Source organism: Ranitomeya variabilis, chromosome 4 (assembly GCF_051348905.1).
Source record: "Ranitomeya variabilis isolate aRanVar5 chromosome 4, aRanVar5.hap1, whole genome shotgun sequence".
In the NCBI taxonomy this organism is placed as follows: domain Eukaryota; kingdom Metazoa; phylum Chordata; class Amphibia; order Anura; family Dendrobatidae; genus Ranitomeya; species Ranitomeya variabilis.
The window spans coordinates 160,353,792-160,379,460 of NC_135235.1; the positions used below are offsets into that span (position 1 = coordinate 160,353,792).

At 40.1% G+C, this 25,669-nt stretch overlaps 1 protein-coding gene across 1 annotated transcript in view; it reads right to left on the bottom strand.

Moving 5' to 3' along the window:
- NRG3 (neuregulin 3) overlaps positions 1 to 25,669 on the bottom strand; it is a 1,406,690-nt gene that overhangs the window by 301,358 nt on the left and 1,079,663 nt on the right. Inside the window, exon 4 of the mRNA XM_077259354.1 lies at positions 13,608 to 13,634. Coding sequence (XP_077115469.1) covers positions 13,608 to 13,634 — 27 coding nt within the window. The remainder of the gene's footprint in view (positions 1 to 13,607; positions 13,635 to 25,669) is intronic.

Here is a 25,669-nt window from a genome sequence, read left to right on the forward strand (position 1 = left end):
TTACACATTGATATTAATCCCAATACCGATTCCCGATAGAACAAAAGTATCGGATACTTGCGGTATCGGAATGCTCAACACTAGTGCTCACTGACCAAGGCCCAGCTTTTGAAGCAGAAGTGTTTCAGAAGTTCTGTAACCTGTATGTATGCAAGAAGATCAGGACAATGCCATACCATCCACAGACAAAGGGCATGTATGAGAAAATGAACAAGGTGGTAATTGACCTGTTGAAGACCTTGTCTCTGGAAGAGAGAAACTTGTGGTGAGAGAAGTTGCCGGATTTGGTAGATCTATACAATCATATCCCAGTGAACTCCACAATAGTACTCCAACCTACTTGATAGCGAGACCTGGCAAGTTCCTCATTGACTTGGACATGGGTGTCCTAACACCTGTGATGACATCACCAGATACAGACTGGGATACAGAGCGGCAATGGCAATACCGCAAAGTGCAGGAATGTGTAAAGAAAAGTTTGTCCCAAGTCAGGCAGAGACTGGAAAAGAGCTACAACCAACACACTCCACCTACTCCTTTAGTACCAGGAGAACAAGTTCTCAAAAGGAAGAGAAGAATGCACAAGCTAGATGATCAGTGGAAGGCTGAAACATACACCGTCATGCGTTCAAACTTTGATAACACCAAGGTATGTATTGTCAATAAAGATGGAGGAGAAACCTCAGCAGCAGTATCAAGATATCATCTGAAGGCATGCCCTGACCAATTAAAAACCAAGAAGAAATCCAAGATGCCCCTCAATCCATAGAAGAGGTGGAAAAGAAAATCCATACCATTCTTGGAGACTTTTCCCAGTCATGGACACAAGTAAACCAAGGCATGGTAGTACCTGTCTTGACCATTCCCCAACTAATAGTGCCAGAAGGAGATGTGATTCAAGACCAACCTGAAGACCAGCGGGCTCAAGCAGCAGGTGCCACACCAGCAGCAGAGCAAGAGAGTCCACCCCCTGCCAGCGGTGAATCTGTCATGCCCACAGCGAGCAGGAGCAGTCGTAGGAAATCAGGTATACCTGAGCTGCATAGAATCATCTGTGGCATAGCCAATAGCGAGTACACTACACCAGTAGTATCAAGCATAGTGAATCCGGTTAGGCCACTATCAATACCTGTACTGCGTAGATCTACCCGTAGTAAAAGAAGTCAGATCCCAGCCCGGTATAAGGACTAAAATGACACTGTAATACGAATACAAATAAGTTTGAGAATGTATAAGTTTGCAACCATTAAAGCATGAGTAACTACAGAGACTACTGTGTGAACTTTTAAACATGCATAACAACCAGTAAAAGGACAATTGGGCCACAGGACTAGGTTGTGGTCAGGACCCTTTTCATGTGCATAGTTACCCCAGTTTGGCCTAGAAAATAAACCGTCGTCATGGTCAAAGACCAGGCCTACCAACAGAGAGTCCCGTAGCCAGGCGTGGGAATGAAGCAAAGGTGGGTTGGGGCGGTTCTCACCGAGGCAACTCCAAAAGTCCGGAGGGTAAAACAAATAGACCAGTGTTGCCCCCAGGAACTTAATTGGCCATTCATTACCGTTTTGTTTTGGTTTTTGTAAATTTTTATATTTTTTAAACCCTGTAAACTTTTTTAATTGTTCAGCTGTAAAGATGTTTTCTTTTTTTTGTTTCCTCAGTCTGGGAGTACTGAATTATACTAGGGGTGAATGTGGCACCCAAGATGTCCCGTTCCCACAATGGCATTGCCTTCCTCACGGGGGGTGATGTAATGTCTGGAAGCGAAGGTAATTCTGACATGCAACACCGTCCTGACTCCAGACCAGAAGGGGGAGTTCTAAGCCAGGTTTCAGGGGAGCTTCCCCATAAAATTCTGGCCTGGAGGCGGGGTTAGGCAGTCTGTTAGTGAGTGTGTGCAGGGACAGTGAGAGGAGAAGAGGCAAAGGAGAGGAGCCTGGGGTCAAGAGCAGCGACTGGGCTCACCCAAGAAGAAAGCGCTAAGAGGACTTGTGCAGAGCTTCAGTCAACAAGGGTCAGAGTATATAGCGCAGAAGGAAGGACTCCAAACCTACCTGGCTAGGTTGATCCCAAGCTGTTTCTAGCTGCCTGGACCCCATCACCACTTGCTACCTGTACCCTGGACTGTACCTGCATTTCAACAGTAAAAGGTAAAGGAAACTGCTATCCCTGTGTCTTTCATTTATTTCCTGCACCCTCAGTCCCACCATCAATCATCCCTCTTACCAACTGTATCAGTAGCCCTGGGGACTAAGCGCTACCTGTTGAGAGCTATACCAACTCTCCTACAATTCCATTAGCCCCATTGTACCCTTTTAAGAAGCACCGGCCATCCCTGGCCGAATATCACAGGTGGCTTCACAAATTATCCTTTATTGACTCTATTCTTCACTTTCTTTCACCCCCTTTTATTGGACGCCCAGGGCACTCCACTGGCCCCAGAGGGTCTAAACCTTACAATAGATAACATTGTTGGATAATCTTTCTTATTGTTTTCATTGTTTTATCTTTTTCTGTTATTGTTTTTAATATTAATTTTAATCATACTTTTATCATATTATATTTTATTTGTTATTTCCATCTCTTAGCAATAAATATTTTGTATTTTGTACTTCATGTGATATAATTGCTCTTGCTGCATTTTTACATATTATGTTCTGGCACCTTAAGGGTGCATATGGTCCTCCTTTGGAAATTATGTTTGATTATTTGCCCTTTTTCATTGCTTCCTCTTCTTTTAAATATCCTGTTAGCCCTCATTTTTGATATGCCACCTGATGAAGACGGCAGAACGCCGCTGAAATGCGTTGTGGACTTATGATTCAGTGGACTTATGATTCAATAAAGGTTTGCACCTTTAACCCTTCCTGGCTCTTATCATTACCAGCCTAGTGCTCCTCAACAAACCACGTTCATCCTTTCATTATTGTCACTTTACCTCTGCGAGGGCACTCGAAGGGAGCTGCTCACAAAGGCACCTCATCGTTGCTTCAGGACCTTCCATTACGTGACTACTAGGACCTGCAGTCACGTGACTCCCAGCTTGCATTGCAGTCCTCTGAACATTGCACAGAGTTTTCATCCAACAGCAGAGAATCACCCAAGACCTGCATGACCACAGTGGATCACCACACCATCTGGTGCTGTCAGAATCTTTCTCCCTGGATGCATCCATTTACATCACCTGCACACTGAGGGGTGCATAACCTCTCAAGGTTAGGGGTTCTACATCTTCACTTATCCACCTTAACCCCACTGATCCTGCTCATGTGCACCCCTGTTCTCTTTTCTATTGCATGTGCCAATTTCATGACATCCTGCAAGTATCCATTCCCTCATGAAAGGGTATTTTTGAAAAGGAGGGAAATGTTGTAATAGATGGTCAAACAATACCTGGCTGACCAAACCAGCACATTCATTAATTCCTCTGAGACCTTCAGCTTTTGGGTTTCAATGCTGTACACCTGGCAGGAGCTTTTCATCTATGCCTTGGAGATGTTGGGCTGACCTGCCACTAGCTTCTTGTCTGAACGGATTTTTAGTGCCATAGTGGTGTCACAACAGACAGATGCTTTTGCCTGTCATCAGAATGTGCTGACAGGCTTACTCTAATACAATGAACAAAGCCTGGCTTAGACCCTAACTTTTACACACCACCAGATGATAGCAGCACATAAAGTGTTTCTAATGTTCTATATCTGTATGAGGCCCAACAGTTGTTGCCTTCTATAGGTCTATGCATGACCCTCCTTATAATTTGTTCCTAGCTTTGCAGTTTGCAAAACCTTTGAGTGTAGGAGTACCACAACTACACTTTGGTCACAATATTTGAATAAAGCAATACAGTTGGTGCCTTCAAGGGTGTAAAGATGACCCTACTTTTAAATTTTAGCAGGATTTACACTTAGTGCATAGACTTTATGAGTCTAGGAGTACAAATATATGATAGTTTGAACAGAAAGTTTATGAGGCCCTCTTTTAAATCTAATGCAGGGTGTGTCTTTGTCCCCCTGAGTCCTTAATTTTTGCCAATTCTTGCTGTCTTCATAAACTAAACTGAAATTTCCTATTTTTATTTTTCTTAAATCAATTTTGGTTTACTTAAATCATATTTTTCGCAAATCATTTTTAAATTTTGCCTTATATACAAGTCATTATACAAGAAAAAAATTTTCTTAGTATCATTTTTCCTGTAAAATGCAATTTATCATTGATTTGGAATGTGGAGCAAAAGTGTGACACCATTGTTCTCAACAGCGATCTGGGAGTCAGATATGCTGCCAGGGATCTTCCCCAAACTGTTCTCCTTCCATTCAGCACTTTTCCCATCCAGTTCAACATTTTCACTGCCCCCAGACCTCTTTGTTGTGTTTGCTGAAAAAAGCTCTGATTTCTCATTGACTCCCATTATACTTGTTACACGAAACAAGCATTTGAGTATTAGGAATTGCTCGGTTCGAGCAACGATCATCAGTGCATTTTAGTGCTCACTCATCTCTAATCAGCTACAATCAGGCCCCAATAGTGTAATTGTGAAGGACTGATGGATTACTATGACGACTGGAAACCTGATGAAGGCCTCTAGTAATGTCATCTCTGTACACTTGTGAAGCTCAAGCATAGGCTGGGTTCATCAGAGACTGAGAGTTTCACTATTTACTACTATACTGTGGTATTGCCTAATATTGTATAAGCAATAAAATGATTTCAGGTTCAAATCACTTATGGGGACTATTAAATAAAAGTAAAAAAGAAAAAGAAAAGTTTAATAAAATATAAAACAATCTAAAGTGATATAAAAATGTTAATTCACCCCACTTCTCACTGTTAAAAATATAGAAAGATTAAAAACATATTTGGTATCACTGCATTTATAAAAGATCGGTCTTTCAAAATATTAAATTAATGAACCCCTAGAGTGAACATCACAGAGGAAAAAAAAAAGAATTCCTATCTTTGATTTTTGGTTGCCACTTCACCTCTCTAAGGAAATGAAATAATATGCAATCAAAGCAACGTATGTTCACAAAATTGGTATAAATAGAAATGTTAGCTCACCACACAATAAACAGCACCATCAACAGAAAAATAAAAATGTTACGGATCTTGGAAAATGGTGAAAAAAAGCAAAATATTATCTTTTACATAATTACAATTTTTTTTATCACATAAATAAAAGAAAACAATGCATGTTTGGCATTGCTATAATCATACACACGTGGAAAACTGAAAAAATATAATACTATAATTCCTGTCATGGTTCCCAATGGCAAGGGAACGTCAGAGAACATAAATAACAGAACAGCTCTTGGGTGATGGAATCTCGAGCTGACCGTGAGCTAAACCTACCACACAACTAACAGTGGCCGGGTGGCGTACCTACGTTTTATCCCTAGACGCCTAGCGCCAGCCGGAGGACTAACTAACCCTAATAGAGGAAAAGACAGACCTGGCTTACCTCTAGGGAAATTCCCCCAAAAAGGAGACAGAAGCCCCCCACATATATTGACGGTGAGTTCAGAGGAAAAGACATACGCAGTATGAAGGTAGGTTCAGCAAAGCGAGGTCCGCTTACTAGATAGCAAGAAGATACAATAGAGAACTTCACGGTCAGCTGAAAACCCTATTAAAGTACCATCCCGAAATTACTTTAAGACTCATGTGTCAACTCATGACACCGGAGTGGCAATTTCGGCCCACAAGAGCTTCCAGCTACAGAAAAATAACATAACTGTGAACTGGAACAAAAATGCAAAACAAACTTAGGACTAAGAGTCCAACTTAGCTGATAGTAGTCTAGAAGCAGGAACATGCAACAGAAAGGCTCTGGTTACATTGATGGCCGGCACTAGAATAACTGAGCAGCAAGGCTAAATAGGATACACCCATATCCTGATGGAAACAGGTGAACAGAGAAAGTGAAGCACACAAGTCCAGTACCACCAGTGACCACCGGGGGAGCCCAAAAACCAAACTCACAACAGTACCCCCCCTCAAGGAGGGGGCACCGAACCCTCACAAGAACCACCAGGGCGATCAGGACGAGCCCTATGAAAGGCACGGACCAAATCAGAGGCATGAACATCAGAGGCTGTCACCCAAGAATTATCCTCTTGACCGTAGCCCTTCCACTTGACCAGATACTGAAGTTTCCGTCTGGAAACACGGGAGTCCAAGATCTTCTCCACAACGTACTCCAATTCACCCTCAACCAACACCGGAGCGGGAGGCTCAACGGAAGGCACAACCGGTACCTCATACCTACGCAATAATGACCGATGGAAGACATTATGGATAGAAAAAGATGCTGGGAGGTCCAATCGAAAGGACACGGGGTTAAGAATCTCCAAAATCTTATACGGGCCGATTAACCGAGGCTTAAACTTAGGAGAAGAAACCCTCATAGGGACAAAACGAGAAGACAACCACACCAAGTCCCCAACACGAAGACGAGGACCAACACGACGACGGCGGTTAGCAAAATGCCGAGTCTTCTCCTGGGACAACTCCAAATTGTCCACCACCTGTCCCCAAATCCGATGCAACCTATCCACCACAGTATCCACTACAGGACAATCCGAAGACTCCACCTGACCGGAAGAAAAACGAGGATGAAACCCCGAATTGCAAAAGAAAGGAGAAACCAAAGTGGCAGAACTAGCCCGATTATTGAGGGCAAACTCCGCCAACGGCAAAAAGGCAACCCAGTCATCCTGATCCGCAGACACAAAACACCTCAAATAAGTCTCCAAGGTCTGATTAGTTCGCTCAGTCTGGCCATTAGTCTGAGGATGGAACGCAGACGAAAAAGACAAATCAATGCCCATCCTAGCACAGAACGCCCGCCAAAATCTAGACACGAACTGGGTCCCCCTGTCAGAAACGATATTCTCCGGAAAACCATGCAAGCGAACCACATTTTGAAAAAACAGAGGAACCAACTCGGATGAGGAAGGCAACTTAGGCAAGGGCACCAAATGAACCATCTTTGAAAAACTGTCACACACCACCCAGATGACAGACATTTTCTGAGAAACAGGGAGATCAGAAATAAAATCCATAGAGATGTGAGTCCAAGGCCTCTTCGGAATAGGCAAAGATAACAACAATCCGCTAGCCCGAGAACAACAAGGTTTGGCCCGAGCACAAACATCACAAGACTGCACAAAAACTCGTACATCTCGAGACAGGGAAGGCCACCAGAAGGACCTAGCCACCAAATCCCTGGTACCAAAGATCCCGGGATGACCTGCCAACACAGAAGAATGAACCTCCGAGATGTCTCTACTGGTCCAATCATCAGGAACAAACAGTCTACCAGGCGGGCAACGATCAGGTCTATCCGCCTGAAACTCCTGCAAAGCCCGTCGCAGGTCTGGGGAAACAGCAGATAATATCACCCCATCCTTAAGGATACCTGTAGGTTCAGAATCACCAGGGGAATCAGGCTCAAAACTCCTAGAAAGGGCATCCGCCTTCACATTTTTAGAACCTGGTAAGTATGAGACCACAAAATTAAACCGAGAGAAAAACAACGACCAGCGCGCCTGTCTAGGATTCAGGCGCCTGGCAGACTCAAGATAAATCAAATTCTTGTGATCGGTCAATACCACCACCTGATGTCTAGCCCCCTCAAGCCAATGACGCCACTCCTCAAAAGCCCACTTCATAGCCAAAAGCTCCCGATTACCAATATCATAATTTCGCTCGGCGGGCGAAAATTTTCGAGAAAAGAACGCACAAGGTCTCATCACGGAGCAGTCGGAACTTTTCTGCGACAAGACCGCCCCAGCTCCGATCTCGGAAGCATCGACCTCAACCTGAAAAGGAAGAGTAACATCAGGCTGACGCAACACAGGGGCGGAAGAAAAGCGGCGCTTAAGCTCCTGAAAGGCCTCCACAGCAGCAGGGGACCAATCAGCAACATCAGCACCCTTTTTGGTCAAATCAGTCAAAGGTTTAGCAACATCAGAAAAACCAGTTATAAATCGACGATAAAAATTAGCAAAGCCCAAAAATTTCTGAAGGCTCTTAAGAGAAGAAGGTTGCGTCCAATCACAAATAGCCCGAACCTTGACAGGATCCATCTCAATGGAACAGGGGGAAAAAATGTACCCCAAAAAAGAAATCTTTTGAACCCCAAAAATACACTTAGAACCCTTCACACACAAGGAATTAGCCCGCAAAACCTGAAAAATCCTCCTGACCTGTTGGACATGAGAATCCCAGTCATCCGAAAAAATCAAAATATCATCCAGATACACGATCATAAATTTATCCAAATATTCACGGAAAATGTCATGCATAAAGGACTGAAAGACTGAAGGGGCATTTGAAAGACCAAAAGGCATTACTAAATACTCAAAATGGCCCTCGGGCGTATTAAATGCGGTTTTCCACTCATCCCCCTGCTTAATTCGCACCAAATTATACGCCCCACGGAGATCAATCTTAGAGAACCACTTAGCCCCTTTTATTCGAGCAAACAAATCAGTCAGCAGTGGCAGAGGATACTGATATTTGACTGTAATTTTATTCAAGAGTCGATAATCAATACACGGCCTCAAAGAGCCATCTTTTTTAGATACAAAGAAAAAACCGGCTCCTAAGGGAGATGAAGAAGGACGAATATGTCCCTTTTCCAGGGACTCCTTAATATATTCTCGCATAGCAGCATGTTCAGGTACAGATAGATTAAATAAACGACCCTTTGGAAATTTACTGCCCGGAATCAGATCTATGGTACAATCGCAATCTCTGTGAGGAGGTAGTGAACCAAGCTTAGGCTCCTCAAAAACATCACGATAATCAGATAAAAATTCCGGAATCTCAGAGGGAATAGATGACGAAATGGAAACCAAAGGTACGTCCCCATGAGCCCCCTGACATCCCCAGCTTAACACAGACATTGCTTTCCAGTCAAGGACTGGGTTATGAGATTGTAACCATGGTAATCCGAGCACCAAAACGTCATGTAGATTGTACAACACAAGGAAGCGAATCATCTCCTGATGGTCTGGATTCATACGCATAGTCACTTGTGTCCAGTATTGTGGTTTATTACTAGCCAATGGTGTAGAGTCAATACCCTTCAGAGGTAAAGGAACTTCCAGAGGCTCTAGATCAAACCCACAGTGCCTGGCAAAGGACCAATCCATTAGACTCAAAGCGGCGCCAGAGTCGACATAGGCATCCGCGGTAATTGACGATAATGAACAAATCAAGGTCACAGACAGAATAAACTTAGACTGTAAAGTGCCAATTGAAATAGACTTATCAACCTTTTTTGTACGTTTAGAGCATGCTGATATAACATGAGTTGAATCACCACAATAGAAGCACAACCCATTTTTTCGCCTAAAATTCTGCCGTTCGCTTCTGGACAGAATTCTATCACATTGCATATTTTCTGGAGCCTTCTCAGAAGACACCGCCAAATGGTGCACAGGTTTGCGCTCCCGCAAACGCCGATCAATCTGAATAGCCATTGTCATGGACTCATTCAGACCTGTAGGTGCAGGGAACCCCACCATAACATCTTTAATGGCATCAGAGAGACCCTCTCTGAAATTCGCCGCCAGGGCGCACTCATTCCACTGAGTAAGCACAGACCATTTACGAAATTTTTGGCAGTATATTTCAGCTTCATCTTGCCCTTGAGATTGGGCCATCAAGGCTTTTTCAGCCTGAATCTCTAAGTTAGGTTCCTCATAAAGCAACCCCAAAGCCAGAAAAAACACATCCACATTGAGCAACGCAGGATCCCCGGGTGCCAATGCAAATGCCCAGTCTTGAGGGTCACCCCGCAGCAAGGAAATTACTATCCTAACCTGCTGTGCGGGATCTCCAGCGGAGCGAGATCTCAGGGAAAGAAATAATTTACAATTATTTTTGAAATTCAGGAAACGAGATCTATCCCCGGAGAAAAATTCTGGTATAGGAATTCTAGGTTCAGATATAGGAGCATGAATAACAAAATCCTGTAAATTTTGAACCTTCGTAGCAAGATTATTCAAACCTGTAGCCAAACTCTGAGGATCCATTTTAATCAGGTGAGATCAGAGCCATTCAAGGATTAGAAGGAGAGAGAGAGACAAAGGCTGCAATTAGAGCAGAAATGCAACTAAGTCAACTATAGAGCAAGCTCAGAGGAAAAAAAAATAAATCTGCAGACTTCTTTTTCTCTCCTTTCTTCTGCCAACGGTTTTAACACTGGGCCGGCCATACTGTCATGGTTCCCAATGGCAAGGGAACGTCAGAGAACATAAATAACAGAACAGCTCTTGGGTGATGGAATCTCGAGCTGACCGTGAGCTAAACCTACCACACAACTAACAGTGGCCGGGTGGCGTACCTACGTTTTATCCCTAGACGCCTAGCGCCAGCCGGAGGACTAACTAACCCTAATAGAGGAAAAGACAGACCTGGCTTACCTCTAGGGAAATTCCCCCAAAAAGGAGACAGAAGCCCCCCACATATATTGACGGTGAGTTCAGAGGAAAAGACATACGCAGTATGAAGGTAGGTTCAGCAAAGCGAGGTCCGCTTACTAGATAGCAAGAAGATACAATAGAGAACTTCACGGTCAGCTGAAAACCCTATTAAAGTACCATCCCGAAATTACTTTAAGACTCATGTGTCAACTCATGACACCGGAGTGGCAATTTCGGCCCACAAGAGCTTCCAGCTACAGAAAAATAACATAACTGTGAACTGGAACAAAAATGCAAAACAAACTTAGGACTAAGAGTCCAACTTAGCTGATAGTAGTCTAGAAGCAGGAACATGCAACAGAAAGGCTCTGGTTACATTGATGGCCGGCATTAGAATAACTGAGCAGCAAGGCTAAATAGGATACACCCATATCCTGATGGAAACAGGTGAACAGAGAAAGTGAAGCACACAAGTCCAGTACCACCAGTGACCACCGGGGGAGCCCAAAAACCAAACTCACAACAAATTCCCAGGTAATTTTCACTATAAAAACTAAATTCAAAAAACAATGGCAGAATTTTATTTTTTCATCATTTCATCCTGCTTCAACATTCCCATTCTTGAGTATATTACACACTCAAAACTACAATTTGTCCTTCAAAAAATAAGGGGTAACAGAAAAATATAAAGTTATGGTTCTTGGTAGAATGTTAGGAAAAGGTAAAAAAAACCCTGCTCCTTAAAGGGTTAATGAGAATTGTCTTGATTACTTGAAGCAGCATTAGGGGATCCACTCAGGTCTGTGAATACCCCTAGCTACACCCTATGTTAAATTAATCACATGAAAAAAATAAGTGTATAATGTTCTGCAGTCTATTCTCAGACTTAACAGTTCTTGGTTTTCAGCTTCTGGAATCTTTTTCAAGCTATATTTTCTCAACATACATTAAGTGCTTGGTGTAGACAGACAATAGGGATCAATATTAATTATAGTGGAAAACAAATGTCATGTCAAGCTGGTTGTAATCTTTTAAGATTTGACTGCTCTCCAGTCTCTGACAGTTAAACAATGGTAGTTTCAAAGTAAAATAAAAGATGCAACTTTAGACTCAAAGGAGGGCATAAAGTTTATCAAGGTCTCTTGTAAGCTATTAATACATTGACATTTGAGAAGAAGGATATATAAAATGTTCTAGAATGGTATTGAAGACAAAAAACATATTTTTCATTTTTTCCTTAATTATGCATTTTATTTTGAATTAAACTATTACAAAATACATGATTATATATTCATGTAACACATATGGGCGTATCAAGAAATCATATATATATATATATATATATATATATATATATATATATAATATATATGTATGTATGCTATCTGATTTTATATTTATTTTTAACTAGGTGTAGTTTTTCTTTTGCTTTCACTAAAGGGGTTTGTAATAGAGAAAAATTAAAGATCCTTAAAACATCTCCAGAGATGTGACATATCCCCCACTTACATTGAATATCTGAGATTAATTATAATAGAGAGGAAGGGAGCCAACACCTCAGGATCCATTGAAGCAGAGACCCCCTACAGCAGAGGTGTCAAACTGCATTCCTCAAGGGCCACCAACAGGTCATGTTTTCAGGATTTCCTTAGCATTCCACAAGGTGCTGGAATCATTCTGTGCAGGTGATTAAATTATCACCTGTGCAATACAAGGAAATCCTGAAAACATGACCTGTTGGCGGCCCTCGAGGAATGCAGTTTGACACCTCTGCCCTACAGTGCTCAGGCACTTAAGCAGGATATGCTTTGGTAAACAGAAAACAGTGCTTGAAATTTGTTTATGTAAAGTAGAAGTATGCTTCTCCATGAAAGAGCTTCCTAGATCAAAGGATTTCTCACAGCCCGGCCGGTGCCAGTGGACAATTATGAATATTGGGGTTCACATTGATCCAATATTTATGGCAGATGTATTTTTGGCATGTAGGGTTGAACATGACACATTCACTCATATCACTGTAAGGCCATTCTAACCCCTCCAACTTAATAAAGTTCCAATATATGATGCTATTTAGGTCATGTTTGCTCTTTATGTATAGGTAAAATCACAATAAGAAATATGACAAAATTTACAGCCTGGAACCATATCATACCTTTAGTCATACTAAAACTAATTGTTTTCCACATTTGATGTTCAAGATCAGGACTGTATATACTCTAGCAAATTACTCAACCTACAGTATGATAGAAATGTTGATGGGCTAGCTTTGCAGCAAGAACTCCTTAACTTGATATGCGATAGTCAAAAAAGAAGAATATCTGAATGTTCCCAGTGTTGTCTATATTGATAGATCTGGCTTAGTATTATATACTCAAGCAGCACACACAGCTCATTACTAGCACACCATAAGGGAACAGCGATATCGTAGGGAAAGTGTCATCATTGCCAAATTAATTAATGCATCTAGGATTGAACTCAATGGTAGCTAATTAAATCTGTATAAACTTAGCTGCCCTTATTGGCAGCTGCAGATAGCTTCTATGACACAACAATTAGAAGAACTTCATTGGTGGCATCTCTTCAAAAAGGATTCAGTGATAGTTGCATGCTCTTTATAATAGGCAGGGTAAAGTGGACAATTTTTCTCATGAACTATATAAATGTATTATACTCACAAAAGAACCTGATCCACATCTGGTTTAATTTTAATATTAACCAATCACAATCTCTGTCACTTATAGAGTCATAATAGTTACTCTAAACACTCCTGAAATGATGCATAGAGATCATACTATTTCCTCTTATTTTTCTAAAGTGACCATGAATAGGAGGAACATGATTTATAGTGCATTCTGATGTTGCAATTAACCTAAGAACACAATTCACTCCCTGAGATATCCAAGACATATGTTATAATGTAAAAGCTGACAGAGAATGTTCCTGGGTCCGGGCTATATGACATACAGATATTGTAATGGTAGTCCTGCTATTAGCGAAAAATTAAAAACATGTGTGGTTGAGCTGTCCAATAATTGGCTACTAGAGCAAATGCTTTATTTTCTCTACTCTTGTGGAGGTTCAACAATCAAGTTCCGTCTTGGCTGCATTATGGTTTATAAACTCTTTTTTTTAATAAAATAATATATATTCAATAAATATTGAAAGATAACTTACCCATAAATTCTATTCCTAAATGGTCTGCTGCGCCGGGAAGAGCATGTAAAAATAGAGACAAGACAACATTAATAACAAGTTTGTAAATTCCCCTAAAAAAAGATAAAAGTGAAAATATGAAACTAAAAACTTGGCAATAATTATCTAGGCACAGAATAATGATTAAATACATCATTTCACTGCTTGTATAGAATTGTTGAAAAATAAGTTTGTGTATATATACAGTATATATATATATATGTGCATAAAAAAGAAAAAGTTTGCAGCACTCACCCCGTTTATTTCTTCAGTTCTTTATTCAAACACAATTATCCATGATAGGATGTGGCAGAAGAAGCTTTATCCCAACTGAATGACTTAAACACATACCAGCCTCTAGAAAAAAATCCTACTAGCGCTATTAAAGATAAACTAAGATCATTATTACGCAAATACGTGGAAAAAGGGACTATTTCTAAAAAAGCAGCGGAGAAACTAATACCAGACTCCCCTAGTTACCCAAATTGGTACAGTATCCCAAAAATCCACAAGGATGATAAAAAACCTCCAGGACGTCCGATCGTATCTGGAATCAATTCCATAACAGAACCCCTTTCACAACTTCTCGATTGGTTATTAAAACCTTTGCTATACGAAATTCCGTCATTCATTAAGGATTCAGGGGATTTCCTCCTGGCCCTGAAAGACTTCACTTGGCAACCGACGTTTGCCTTAGCTTCCATAGACATCACTAGCCTGTACACTAGAATTCCGCAACATATGGGCATAGAGGCAATTCGCGGTGTTTTAATAAATACGGACAAAGATCAAGATTTTATATCTTTTGTGACAGATGGGTTGGATTTTGTTTTGTCTAACAACACATTTAAGTTTTTGGATAAGTGGTATCGCCAAAAGATGGGCACCGCGATGGGTACTCCGGTGGCATGCGTCTTTGCAAACCTGTTTCTTGCAGTGTTTGAGGAGAAGCATGTCACCGGACCCCTAAACCCTTACTTGAAGTATATACGCCTCTTCTTACGTTTTGCGGATGACATCTTCATAATCTGGGATGGGGACGAGGCGACCTTCCAGGGCTTCATTAGCTTTCTGAATAATAATGACGAAAACATGAAGTTCACGTCGACTTATGGGGGTACTGAGTTGGAATTTTTAGATGTGAAAGTGGAAATCAAAGATGGCTCAATAATCACAAGTGTCCATAGAAAAAATACAGCTACTAACAGCGTCTTACATTTTAACAGTGCCCACCCGCGTCACACTAAATGCGGCATCCCTTTCAGCCAGATGGTGAGACTAAGAAAAATAAACAATTGTGAGGAGATCTACAAAAAACAAATTGATGAGCTGAAAATGCGCTTTAAAGCAAGAGGGTATCCGGAGCATTTGTTACATGCAGCTGAATCACGTGCGGCTGCCCTCTCCCAAGTAGATCTCTTAGAGAAGGGAAATAAAAACAAAAACAAAAAGAATGAAGGAGTACAGAAATATAATAAAAATCGTAGGTTTCCATTTATATTTAAACATACGCCCCTAGATAATCAAATACACGCAGCAATTCGTAAAAATTGGCACATTCTCCAAAAAGACACAGATTTTGCAACTACGACCCCTCTATTTTCATATAAACGATCGAAAAATATAGGGGATTTAATCGTAAAAAATCGCGTAGAAAAGCGCAATACAAACTGGATGGACACAGCTGCCTCACCCGGCAACCATAAGTGTGGAAATTGCAATATGTGTGCTCTTCATAAAACGGACAATCCGTTAAGAGTAGGAACATATTCCCACACAGTTAAAGATTTCATAACGTGTAAAAGTAAGTTCATTGTGTACGTTATTTTCTGCCCCTGCAATCGTTTTTACATAGGCAAAACGATAAGGCCTCTGATGGTGCGTTTTCGAGAGCACTACAATTCAATCCTCACAGGAAAAGGCAGGGTGCGTCTGGTCAAGCACATACAAGAATGTCATGCGGGCGATCCAAATGTTTTGAGATTCGCCGGGCTAGAAAAGGTTAATTTCCCCAAATACGGAGGGGATCACAATAGACTTCTTTTGCAGCGGGAAGCCAGGTGGATCCTGAGGACCAATGCACAGGGTCCTTGGGGTCTAAATGAAAAACTAGACATGTCGGTATTTATTTAAATGGGGTATTTTATTGTTCATCCGAATGGCTGCATGTCTGATCGGTGCAGTTCGAGTATGTTGTTGGTTTTAATTCACTTTTGTGTTAATTTATGTAAATTTCAAAGCTGTCTAAATCCCATAAAGGGAAATGATGTTGCAAGCACACTTCACATGGACCCGTAGAAGCGCAAACGCGCGAAACGGCCGTCGTCCGTCTCGTTCCTGCACATCCCTGCTCCCCTCATAAGCCCAAGCCGTCTTTGTGCCACATCCTATCATGGATAATTGTGTTTGAATAAAGAACTGAAGAAATAAACGGGGTGAGTGCTGCAAACTTTTTCTTTTTTATGCACATGACACTGGATTGTTGTATCCTTTGCATAGCACCGCCCCTGTCTTCCGAAGAGTTGCTATACCCCCTCAGCTTCAGAGGGTTTCCCTTGCGGGCACAACTTAAAAAACTACATGTCCATTCAGTGCCAGTGCTTTGTCTTCTCACGTTTTACTTTATATATATATATATATATATATATATATATATATATATATATATATATATATATATATCTAGAGAGGGAGAAAGAGAGAGAGAAAGAGAGGTGGAGAGAGAGAGAAAAAGAGAAAGACAGAGGGAGAGAGAGAGGAAAGGATAGTAGAAATATAATATTTTTGCTCTTCTTTCATTTCTTTAGGTATTTTACATTATTGGGATTTCAATATTTTATTAAACAGAACAAAAAAAGCAATTTGTTTAAAGTGGGCCATTTTTGATAATGCAGCTCCCCCTTCTTCTCTTAATTGAAGCTCAGCTGCATTATCTGGTACTTCCCATTAACAAGCGTGGTGTTTTCTAAATTGTAGACATTTTTTAAAGCTGTTACAATCCTTGCTAAATCCTTCATGACCTTGGACATATCCATACATCCAGGTAGGTAAGTACTTACTGACCTTGGACGTATGGATACTTTCAGGAGATTTTGCGCAAATATGAGATGTGCACAAGTGAACGCCGCCTGATGTTCAGTGATTCTCACAGCTTACATCCAGCACTCACTGCCGAGAGTGGTGTCCCCACTGCTCACAGCAGCTTGCCCCCTAAATTATGCCATCAATATTGTTCACAGCATTTAGAAGGCAGGCAGAGGGAGTGAGCCCCCTCTGCCCTCCAATAGGCGACCCCACAAAGTCATCGCTGCTATGGTGGCCGAAGTTGTCATGATGTTATCCGGATTACCAGGCCCTAGCAAGTTAGTTACATCATGGGCAGTGCATGATTTGACTAACTTGTGTCAGTGCAGCATTGACAGTTACAATGCATAGTAATGCTTCTGCAAGTCTATGCTGTATAACTGCGATCAGAGCACTGAAAGTCAAATTCTCATAGGAAAATAAGTAAGAAAGTGTAAAAAAAGGAAAAAAAGTTGTAAAAATATTATTTTTAAAATATCACAAAGTAATATACATACACACATATAAATCTATCTATCTATCTATCTATATATACACCATGTTTCACTTTACACCATGTTTGATAAATCTCCCCCTTCATAACCCTATTACACATACTGTCCACCTACTTTTGGACCACCCTGTATGTGTAAGCAGGTGTGCTCAAACGTATAGATGGGCGGACACCTGGATGTTCGGGTCCAGTGGGTTCGGCCGAACAGTTACAAAAAGTTTGGGTTCGGGTACCAGAACAGTACCAAGACTCTAACCCGGACCTCATTCATTTGAATGGGGGCCCGAACATCCTGTGTTTGCTGCGCTATAATGTGCAAGACAGGGCACAGCGCAGCAAACACCGCTTCTGATCAGCAGTGAAAGCATCCCCGCTGGTCAGAGAGCCGCGGTTTCAACACTGTCAAAAGACAGTATGAGCACTCAGCTGTGATCATAGGTGTACATTTTATCTCTGGTCGCTGGAGTCAGCTGATGGGAAAACTGCTCCCATTATCCGACATGCTGCCGCTGATAAAAGAGAGAGCAGGAGCGGCAAATGGGAGTATTCCTCAGCTGCTCCCACGCTGTAAATAATTATATATTTTTTTAAATGGCATGGGTTCCCCTGTATTTTTGTTTACCAGTCAGGCAAAACTCACAGCCATCAGCTTCAGCAAGGCTAGCTATCAAGAATAGAGGGGTCCGCATGCCATATTTTTTAATTATTGAAATAATTAATTTAAAAAAACGTTGAGGGGCAGGGCCATTTTTCACAACCAACCTTGCTAAAGCAGACAGCTGAGTGTTGGTATTCTCTGACTGGTAATGGGCCATGAATATTGGTCCCCCAGCCTAAAAATAGCAGCCCGCAGCTGCCCATAAAAGGCACATCTATTAGATTCACCAATCCTGGCACATTACTCAGTTCTTTCCACTTGCCCTATACTGGTGGAAAATGGGGTTAATATTTGTGGGTTTGATGTCACATTTGTACTGTCAGGTGACATGAAGCCCATGGCTTAGTAATGGAGAGGCATCTATAAGACACCTATCCATTAATAATCTTATAGTTATATGGTAGATAAAGGCACAGAAAGAATAAAGGCCTTTAATTAAAAGAAAGACGCAGACTCAAACTCAGTGGATCGCTGATGTTTTGGGGATGTGTGAGCTACTAAAGAACAGGAAATGTGGTCAAAGTTGAAGGAAAGATGAATGCATGACATTATCAGCAAATACTGAAGGCAAATTTGCACTCATCAGCCTGGAAGCTGTGCATGAGAAGTACTTCCAACATGACAATGATCCAAAAAACAAGACAAGGCCAGTTCAACCTGTCATTGGCTACAGCAGAACAAAGTAAAGGCTCTTGAGTGGCCATCTCGGTATCCTGACCTCAATATCATTGAACCACTCTGGGAAGATCTCAAGCGCGCAGTTCATGCTAGACAGCCCAGGAATTTAGAGGAATCAGAGGATTTTTGCCAAGAAAAGTGGGCTGCTTTACCTTCTGAGAAAATAAAGAACCTTATCCACAACTGCCCCAAAAGAATTCAAGCTGTCATTGATGTTAGAGGGTGCAATACACGGTATTAAGAAATGTGTGAACCTTTAAACAGGGTCATTTGGAAGTTTTGGGTTGTCATTATGATTAAAGAAGACAAACATAGCAGTTTGACAGTAAATGGCTTCACCCAACCAGTAACCATAAGTGGTGAAAAAGTCTTGGTGTTATCATTCATATTCTCTGAAAAAAGGCCAAGAAAGCAAAAACTTTGCCACTGTATGTAAAGTTTTGAGCTCAACTGTATATATATATATATATATATATATATATATATATATATATATATATATATATATACAGTAGAGACCAAAAGTTTGGACACACCTCATTTAAAGATTTTTCTGTATTTTCATGACCGAAAATTGTACATTCACACTGAAGGCATCAAAATTGCGAACTAACACTTGTGGAATTATATTCTTAACAAAAAAGTGTGAAACAACTGAAATTATGTCTTATATTCTAGGTTCTTCAAAGTAGCCACCTTTTGCTTTGATGACTGCTTTGCACACTCTTGGCTTTCTCTTGATGAGCTTCCAGAGGCAGTTTTGATGCCTTCAGTGTGATTTTACAATTTTCATAGTCATGAAAATACAGAAAAATCTTTACATGAGAAGGCGTCCAAACTTTTGGTCTGTACTGTATACACAGTATATATATATATATATATATATATATATATATATATATATATATATATATATATATATATATATATAGTTGTGCTCAAAACTTTACACTGGCAGAATTTTTGCTTTCTTGGCCTTTTTTCAGAGAATATGAATGATAACATATGGATCGCAGTTATAACTGTGCAGTTATAAAGCATAGACTTGCAGGAGCATTGCTATGCTTTGTAACTTGCTGCACTGACACAAATTAGTGAGATCATGCACTGCACATGATGTGACCAACTTGCTGGGGCCTAGTGATCCGGATAGCATCATGACGACTTCTGGCCACCATGGCAATGATGAATTTGTGGGATCGCCATTCGGAGGGCAGAGGAAGCTACCTCACGCTACCTGCCTTCTAAATGCTGTGAACGATATTGATGGCATCATTTAACCATGAGTGGTGAAAAGTCTTGGTGTTATCATTCATATTCTCTGAAAAGAGGCAAAGATTGCAAATATTCTGCCAAGGTATGTAAACTTTTGAGCACAACCGTGTGTGTGTGTGTGTGTGTATATATATATATATATATATATATATATATATATATATATATATATATATATATATATATATATATATATATATATATATATATATATATGTTTATTTATTTATTTGGCTTCACCATGTCTGGAATGGCCCATCCTATGAAACTTAAAGAGAAATAAAACATGTAACTGAAAAATGTATCAAAAGTGATATACACCAGTCAAAGATAATGTTTTAAAGCAGGGTGTGACCAATAAATAAAAAATAACTTTTAATAAGTTTTAGCTAAAAAGTTGGTATAGCCAACTACATAAGAACATGGAAGACTCACAAGAAAAAAATTCCCATACAAGGGGAATAATCAAATAACCAGATCCCCGAGACCTTCTGGACCATACGAATATATCAGTCTCTTTTAGGGAGAGAATGCACTCCTATGAAGGAGTATATGAAACATATACACCCAAACCGCATATAGCTTGTCCCCATCCATCAAATGGAGATGCAGTACTTATGATCAGTGTATAATAAATGGAACAATCTCACCTCAGGACTTCCTTTTTTGGCCCGGGTAAGACCTCTCACATCCGCAGCATCTGGAAGGGGGGGCTTACACTTTCGGCCACACACATACCCATCCACGCTGTTTAGGAGAAAGACTTTAACCCCGAAACATCAGACCCATTTCCCTACGCGTTTCGTTGTACATAACTCATCAGGGGAAAATAGAATATAGTCCCTCCAAACCAGTAGGGGACCCGCAAAATGGGGGGATATAGGCAAATCTGAAAAATGTAAATAAAAATAGTATAGTCGATAATGTCATCTGGTTATGAAAAAAAGAGGCCATACTGGTCTATCGACTGAAAAATAAAAAATGTATAGCTCTCAGAATAAAGCAATGCAAAAATAATTATTTTGTCTATAAAATACTTTTTATTGTGTAAAAGTGCCAAAACATAAAAAAGCTATTAATATGGTATTGCTTCAATCATACTTACCTGAATAATAAAGCTGCCCTATCAATTTTACCACATGCAGACCGACAATAAAAAACAATTCCTGAATTTCTGGTTTTTGTTTATTCTGCCTCTCAAAAATTGGAAAATAAAGCGAATAAAATATGTCATGTGCCCAAAAATAGTACTAATGAAAACATCAGCTCGTCTTGCAAAAAAACAAGCCCTAAAATTACTCTGTCAGCAGAAATATGGAAAATTTATAGCTTTCAAAATGTGGCAATGCAAATACTAGTGTTTTAAAAAAAAGGGACTTTTAGTGTGTGACAGCTGCCAAACATTAAAAAATATATAAATCTGGTATCGATATAATCGCACCAACCCGAAGAATAAAGTCGTAAAATCACTTATACCGCACAATGAATGGCATAAAAAAATAAATACAATTCTTCACTTGCTGTTGATTTGTTCCTTCTGCCTATCAAAGATCGCAGTAAGGCTCGGCTAACATTTATCCTGCGCTCTGCGCCCTGCGCCGAGTACTCACACCGATATTTCAGTGTTAATCTCCGAAATACGTGATTTAGACATGATTTAGAAGATTACCTATAATAAGGCAGATGGAGACACTGTGGACGTCGTCTGGCCTATTATTTGGTGGTGTCCGTCTTTTTAGGCGGGCATAAAAGTTCCATCGGACACAGTTTTGTGCAGTTCTGAAAAGAGGGACACTGTTGAACAGAGGCCAGATGGAATCTAGAGTAACTCTTCTGCCTCATAATAGTAAATGGATATTTTGGGGGTTTCATCAGAATCATGTCACTTGGAGATTTAAAGGGGCAATCCCAAATAAGTGCTTAGCATAGAGTGCAGTATAAATGTGATCCCAAATGTTATATAAAACGTTCCTAACAAAAGCTTCAAATCAAACCAAAAAAAAAGCAAGTCCCCACTCAGGTCTGTCATCTTTCAGTGGAAATATAGGGGGCTTCATCGTTACTGATAGCACAAAATATCTGGAAAAGATAAAGGGCTCTCCACCTCCTAAACAAATTCAGCTCTCAAATCTAAATTCCTCTCTCCCTTTTGAGCCCATGTTTGCCTAAACCACATTTAGCATCCACATGTTTGGCAAATCAGCAACTATGAGAGCTCGCCTAATTTACCGGTGTGTATCCTCAGAAGCATGAGCTGTGCACTACAACGTACTGGTCACTACAACATACTTATCATTACAACATCAAAGTACTGGGCACTTCAATGGCATTTTTCAACTTTCACTCAGTGACATCCACTGCTGTTTGCTTCTGGAGTCAAAATCATCACTATATGAGGGGGGATTCTGCTCTTATAGCACTTAGTGGCTCTGTATATGGAGTACTTAAACTATTCTAGGAAAATCTGCACTCCAGGAGGAAAATAGCACTCCATCTATTCCATGTCTCTCCGTATGGCTAAGCAGTGCCGTACAGTAATATATCAAGTTTTCCCACTTTCAGCAGAAATTGAGGGACACATTTTATTGGCTTTTTTTACCCACTTCACCTTGTTAAAATGTAAAATCTGGCACTAAAAGAAAATTTGGGTGGTAAAAATGTAATTAATTTTTTCTTTGCTGCCCAATGGTATAACATTGTGATGCACCTGTGGTGTCAATATGATCACTGCACCCTTAGATGTTTTCATCAAGAGGTACAGCTTGTAAAATGGGGTCACATATGAGGGATCCTGCTGTTCTGACACTTTAGGGGCTCTCCCAGTGGGTCATGGCACATGGAAACCATAACAGTAAAATCATCACTATAACATGATAGTGATTCCCTTCTGAGTTTTGCACTGTGCCTAAAGGTATTTCCCGATTGCGTATTGGGTATTGATGCACTCAGGAGAAATTTTTGTGACAAACTGAGTTCAATTTTTCCTATTATCCCTTAGAAAAATGAAAAACATTGGGTTAAAACAACATTTTAGTGGTGCAAATGCTATCAATCTTTCTTCAACTCCCAATAGCATAAAATTCTGTGAAGCACATGTGAGGTCATTATGATCAGTGTACCCATAAATGAATTCATGAGGTCACATTTAGGGGTTTCTGCTGTCCTGGCATCTCAGGCGCTCTGCCACAGTAACATGGCACCCTCAAACTATTCCAGCAAAATCTGAACTCCAATATGATGCTTCTTCTTTTCTAAGCTTTGCACTGTGCCTCAAAAGTAGTTTTCTACCACATATAGGGTATCAATGTACTCAGGAGATTTTACACATCAAAGTTTGGGGTCCATTTTCTCTTCCTATAATTGTGAAAATGAAAAAAATTGGGGTAAAACAACATTTTTGTGGGAATTTTTTATTTTTCCACCTCTCGTGTCTCCCCTCTCCTCATAGTTTGTAAGCTTGTGAGCAGGGCCCTCATTCCTCTTGGTATCTGTTTTGATCTGTGCTTGGTATGCTGTAATGTCTATTGTCTGTACAAGTCCCCTCTATAATGTAAAGTACTGTGGAATATGTTGGCGCTATATAAACAAAAATTATTATTATTATTTTTACATTTCCAGAGATTAATTTTGTAAAATTATATAGAGCACCTGGAGTTCAATGTGCTCTCCACACATCTAGATACATTCCTTGAAAGGTCTATTTTCCAAAATGTGGTCACTTTGAGGTCACTTATGTTGAATATTCCATTGTTTAGGCACATCACAGGACTCTCCAAACGAGAAATTATACCCGCAGATCATTTCATTAAAGTCTGAGTTCCAAAAAGAGTCATGCCATGCCCCAAAACAGTACTTTTCCCCAACACATGGGATATCTGCATATCCAGGAAAAATTGAACAACAAATTTTGAATTCCATTTTCTATTGTTACCCTTGTGAAAATAAAAAAATGAGGATAAAATAACATTTTTGTGGCAAATATTTGATTTGTTATTTTCTCAGCTCAACGCTACATATGTCTGTGAAGCACATGAGGGTTCAAGGTGCTTACCGAACATCTAGATACATTCCTAGAGAGGTCTAGTTTTCCAAAATGGGGACACTTGTGGGGGGATTTCCACTGTTTAGGCACATCACAGGCTCTCCAAACACAACATGGCATCCGCTAATGATTCCAGTGAATTTTGCATTCAAAAAGTCAAACAACGCTCCTTCCCTTCCGAGCCCTGTCGTGCACCAAAACAGTACTTGTCCCCTACATATGGGGTATTGTCATACTCACGAAAAATTAAACTACAATATTTTGTCCATTCTCTTTTGTTTTGCTTGCAAAAGTAAAAACAAATGGCTAAAAGAACATTTTTGTGGAATAGTTTTGTTTTCAAGGCTCAACATTACAAATGTCTGTGAAGCACACATCTAAATTAGTTCCTTGAGTGGTCTAGACTCTAAAATGAGGTCACATGTGGGCAGTTTCTACTGTTTAGGCACAATAGGGGCTCTCCAAATGCAACATGGTGTTCGATTTCCATCCAATTTCGTGTCCAAAAAGGCTGCCGTGCCCCCATACAGTACTTTTTCCTGTCATATAGGGTATCAGCATGCTCAGGAGAAATGTCACAATAAAATTTATGATTAGTGATGAGCGAGTATACTCATTGCTTGGGTTTTCCCGAGCAGGCTAGGGTGGTCTCCGAGTATTTGTGAGTGCTCGGAGATTTAGTTTTTGTCCATGCAGCTGCATCACTTACGGCTGCTAGACAGGCTGAATACATGTGGGAATTCCCTAGCAACCAGGCAACCCCATATATACTCAAGCTGGCTAGCAGCCATAAATCTTGCAGCTGCGTCGACAAAAAAAAAATGTCCGAGCACTCACAAATACTCGGAGACAACCCGAGCATGTTTGGGAAAACCTGAGCAATGAGTATACTTGCTGATCTCTATTTATGATCTATTTTCTCCTGTTACCCTTGTGAAAATAAAGAAATTTGTGAAAAAAAGTGAAATGTTAACTTTTTCCTTCCACATGAAGCACCAGAAGGGTTAATTAACTTTTTGAATGAGGTTTTGAGTACATTGAGGGGTGCAGTTTTTAAAATGGAGTCAATTTGGGGTATGTTCTTTCATATAAGCCTCTCAAAGTCATTTTAATTGTGATGTGGTCCCTAAAACAATGGTTTTGTAAATTTTGCTGAAAAAATGAGAAATCGCTGGTCAACTTTTAATCCATCTGAGTTCCTAGCAAAAAAAAAATTGTATTTCAAAAATTGTGTTCATGTAGATTAGACAAATGAGAAATGTTATTTATTAACTATATTGTGTGACATGACTCTCTGGTTTAAGGGCATAAAAATTAAAAGTTTGAAAATTGCAAAATGTTCAATATATTGGCCAAATTTCCTTTTTTTTCACAAATAAAAGATAGTTTTATCAAACAAATTTTACCACTGTCATGAAGCACAATATATATTGCTAAAAAATCTCAGATTTCCAGACATATTACCTCATAAATTGTCACTAACCAAAATTGTAAAATTTGGCCTAGACATTATGGTGAAAACAGGTTTTGGGGGTAAAAGGGTTAACATTGGACCTTACTTGCTTCATGGTAAGTACCAATAAAACCTGGAGGCAACCTACACAAAGAATATCCAAATTTATAGATATTGTGCTTAGAATTTAACTCCATGTCAAGCAGTAGAGTAACTTGGGACATCTATGTCCCAAAGCAAAATCTCTAAGAGGTCCTACTTGCCACAAACTATTTATAATACTTGGTTCTTTTTGCTGATGGACTACATATTTTACTTTATATATAATAACATACTCAATTATTCCAATTATTTTTTTTTT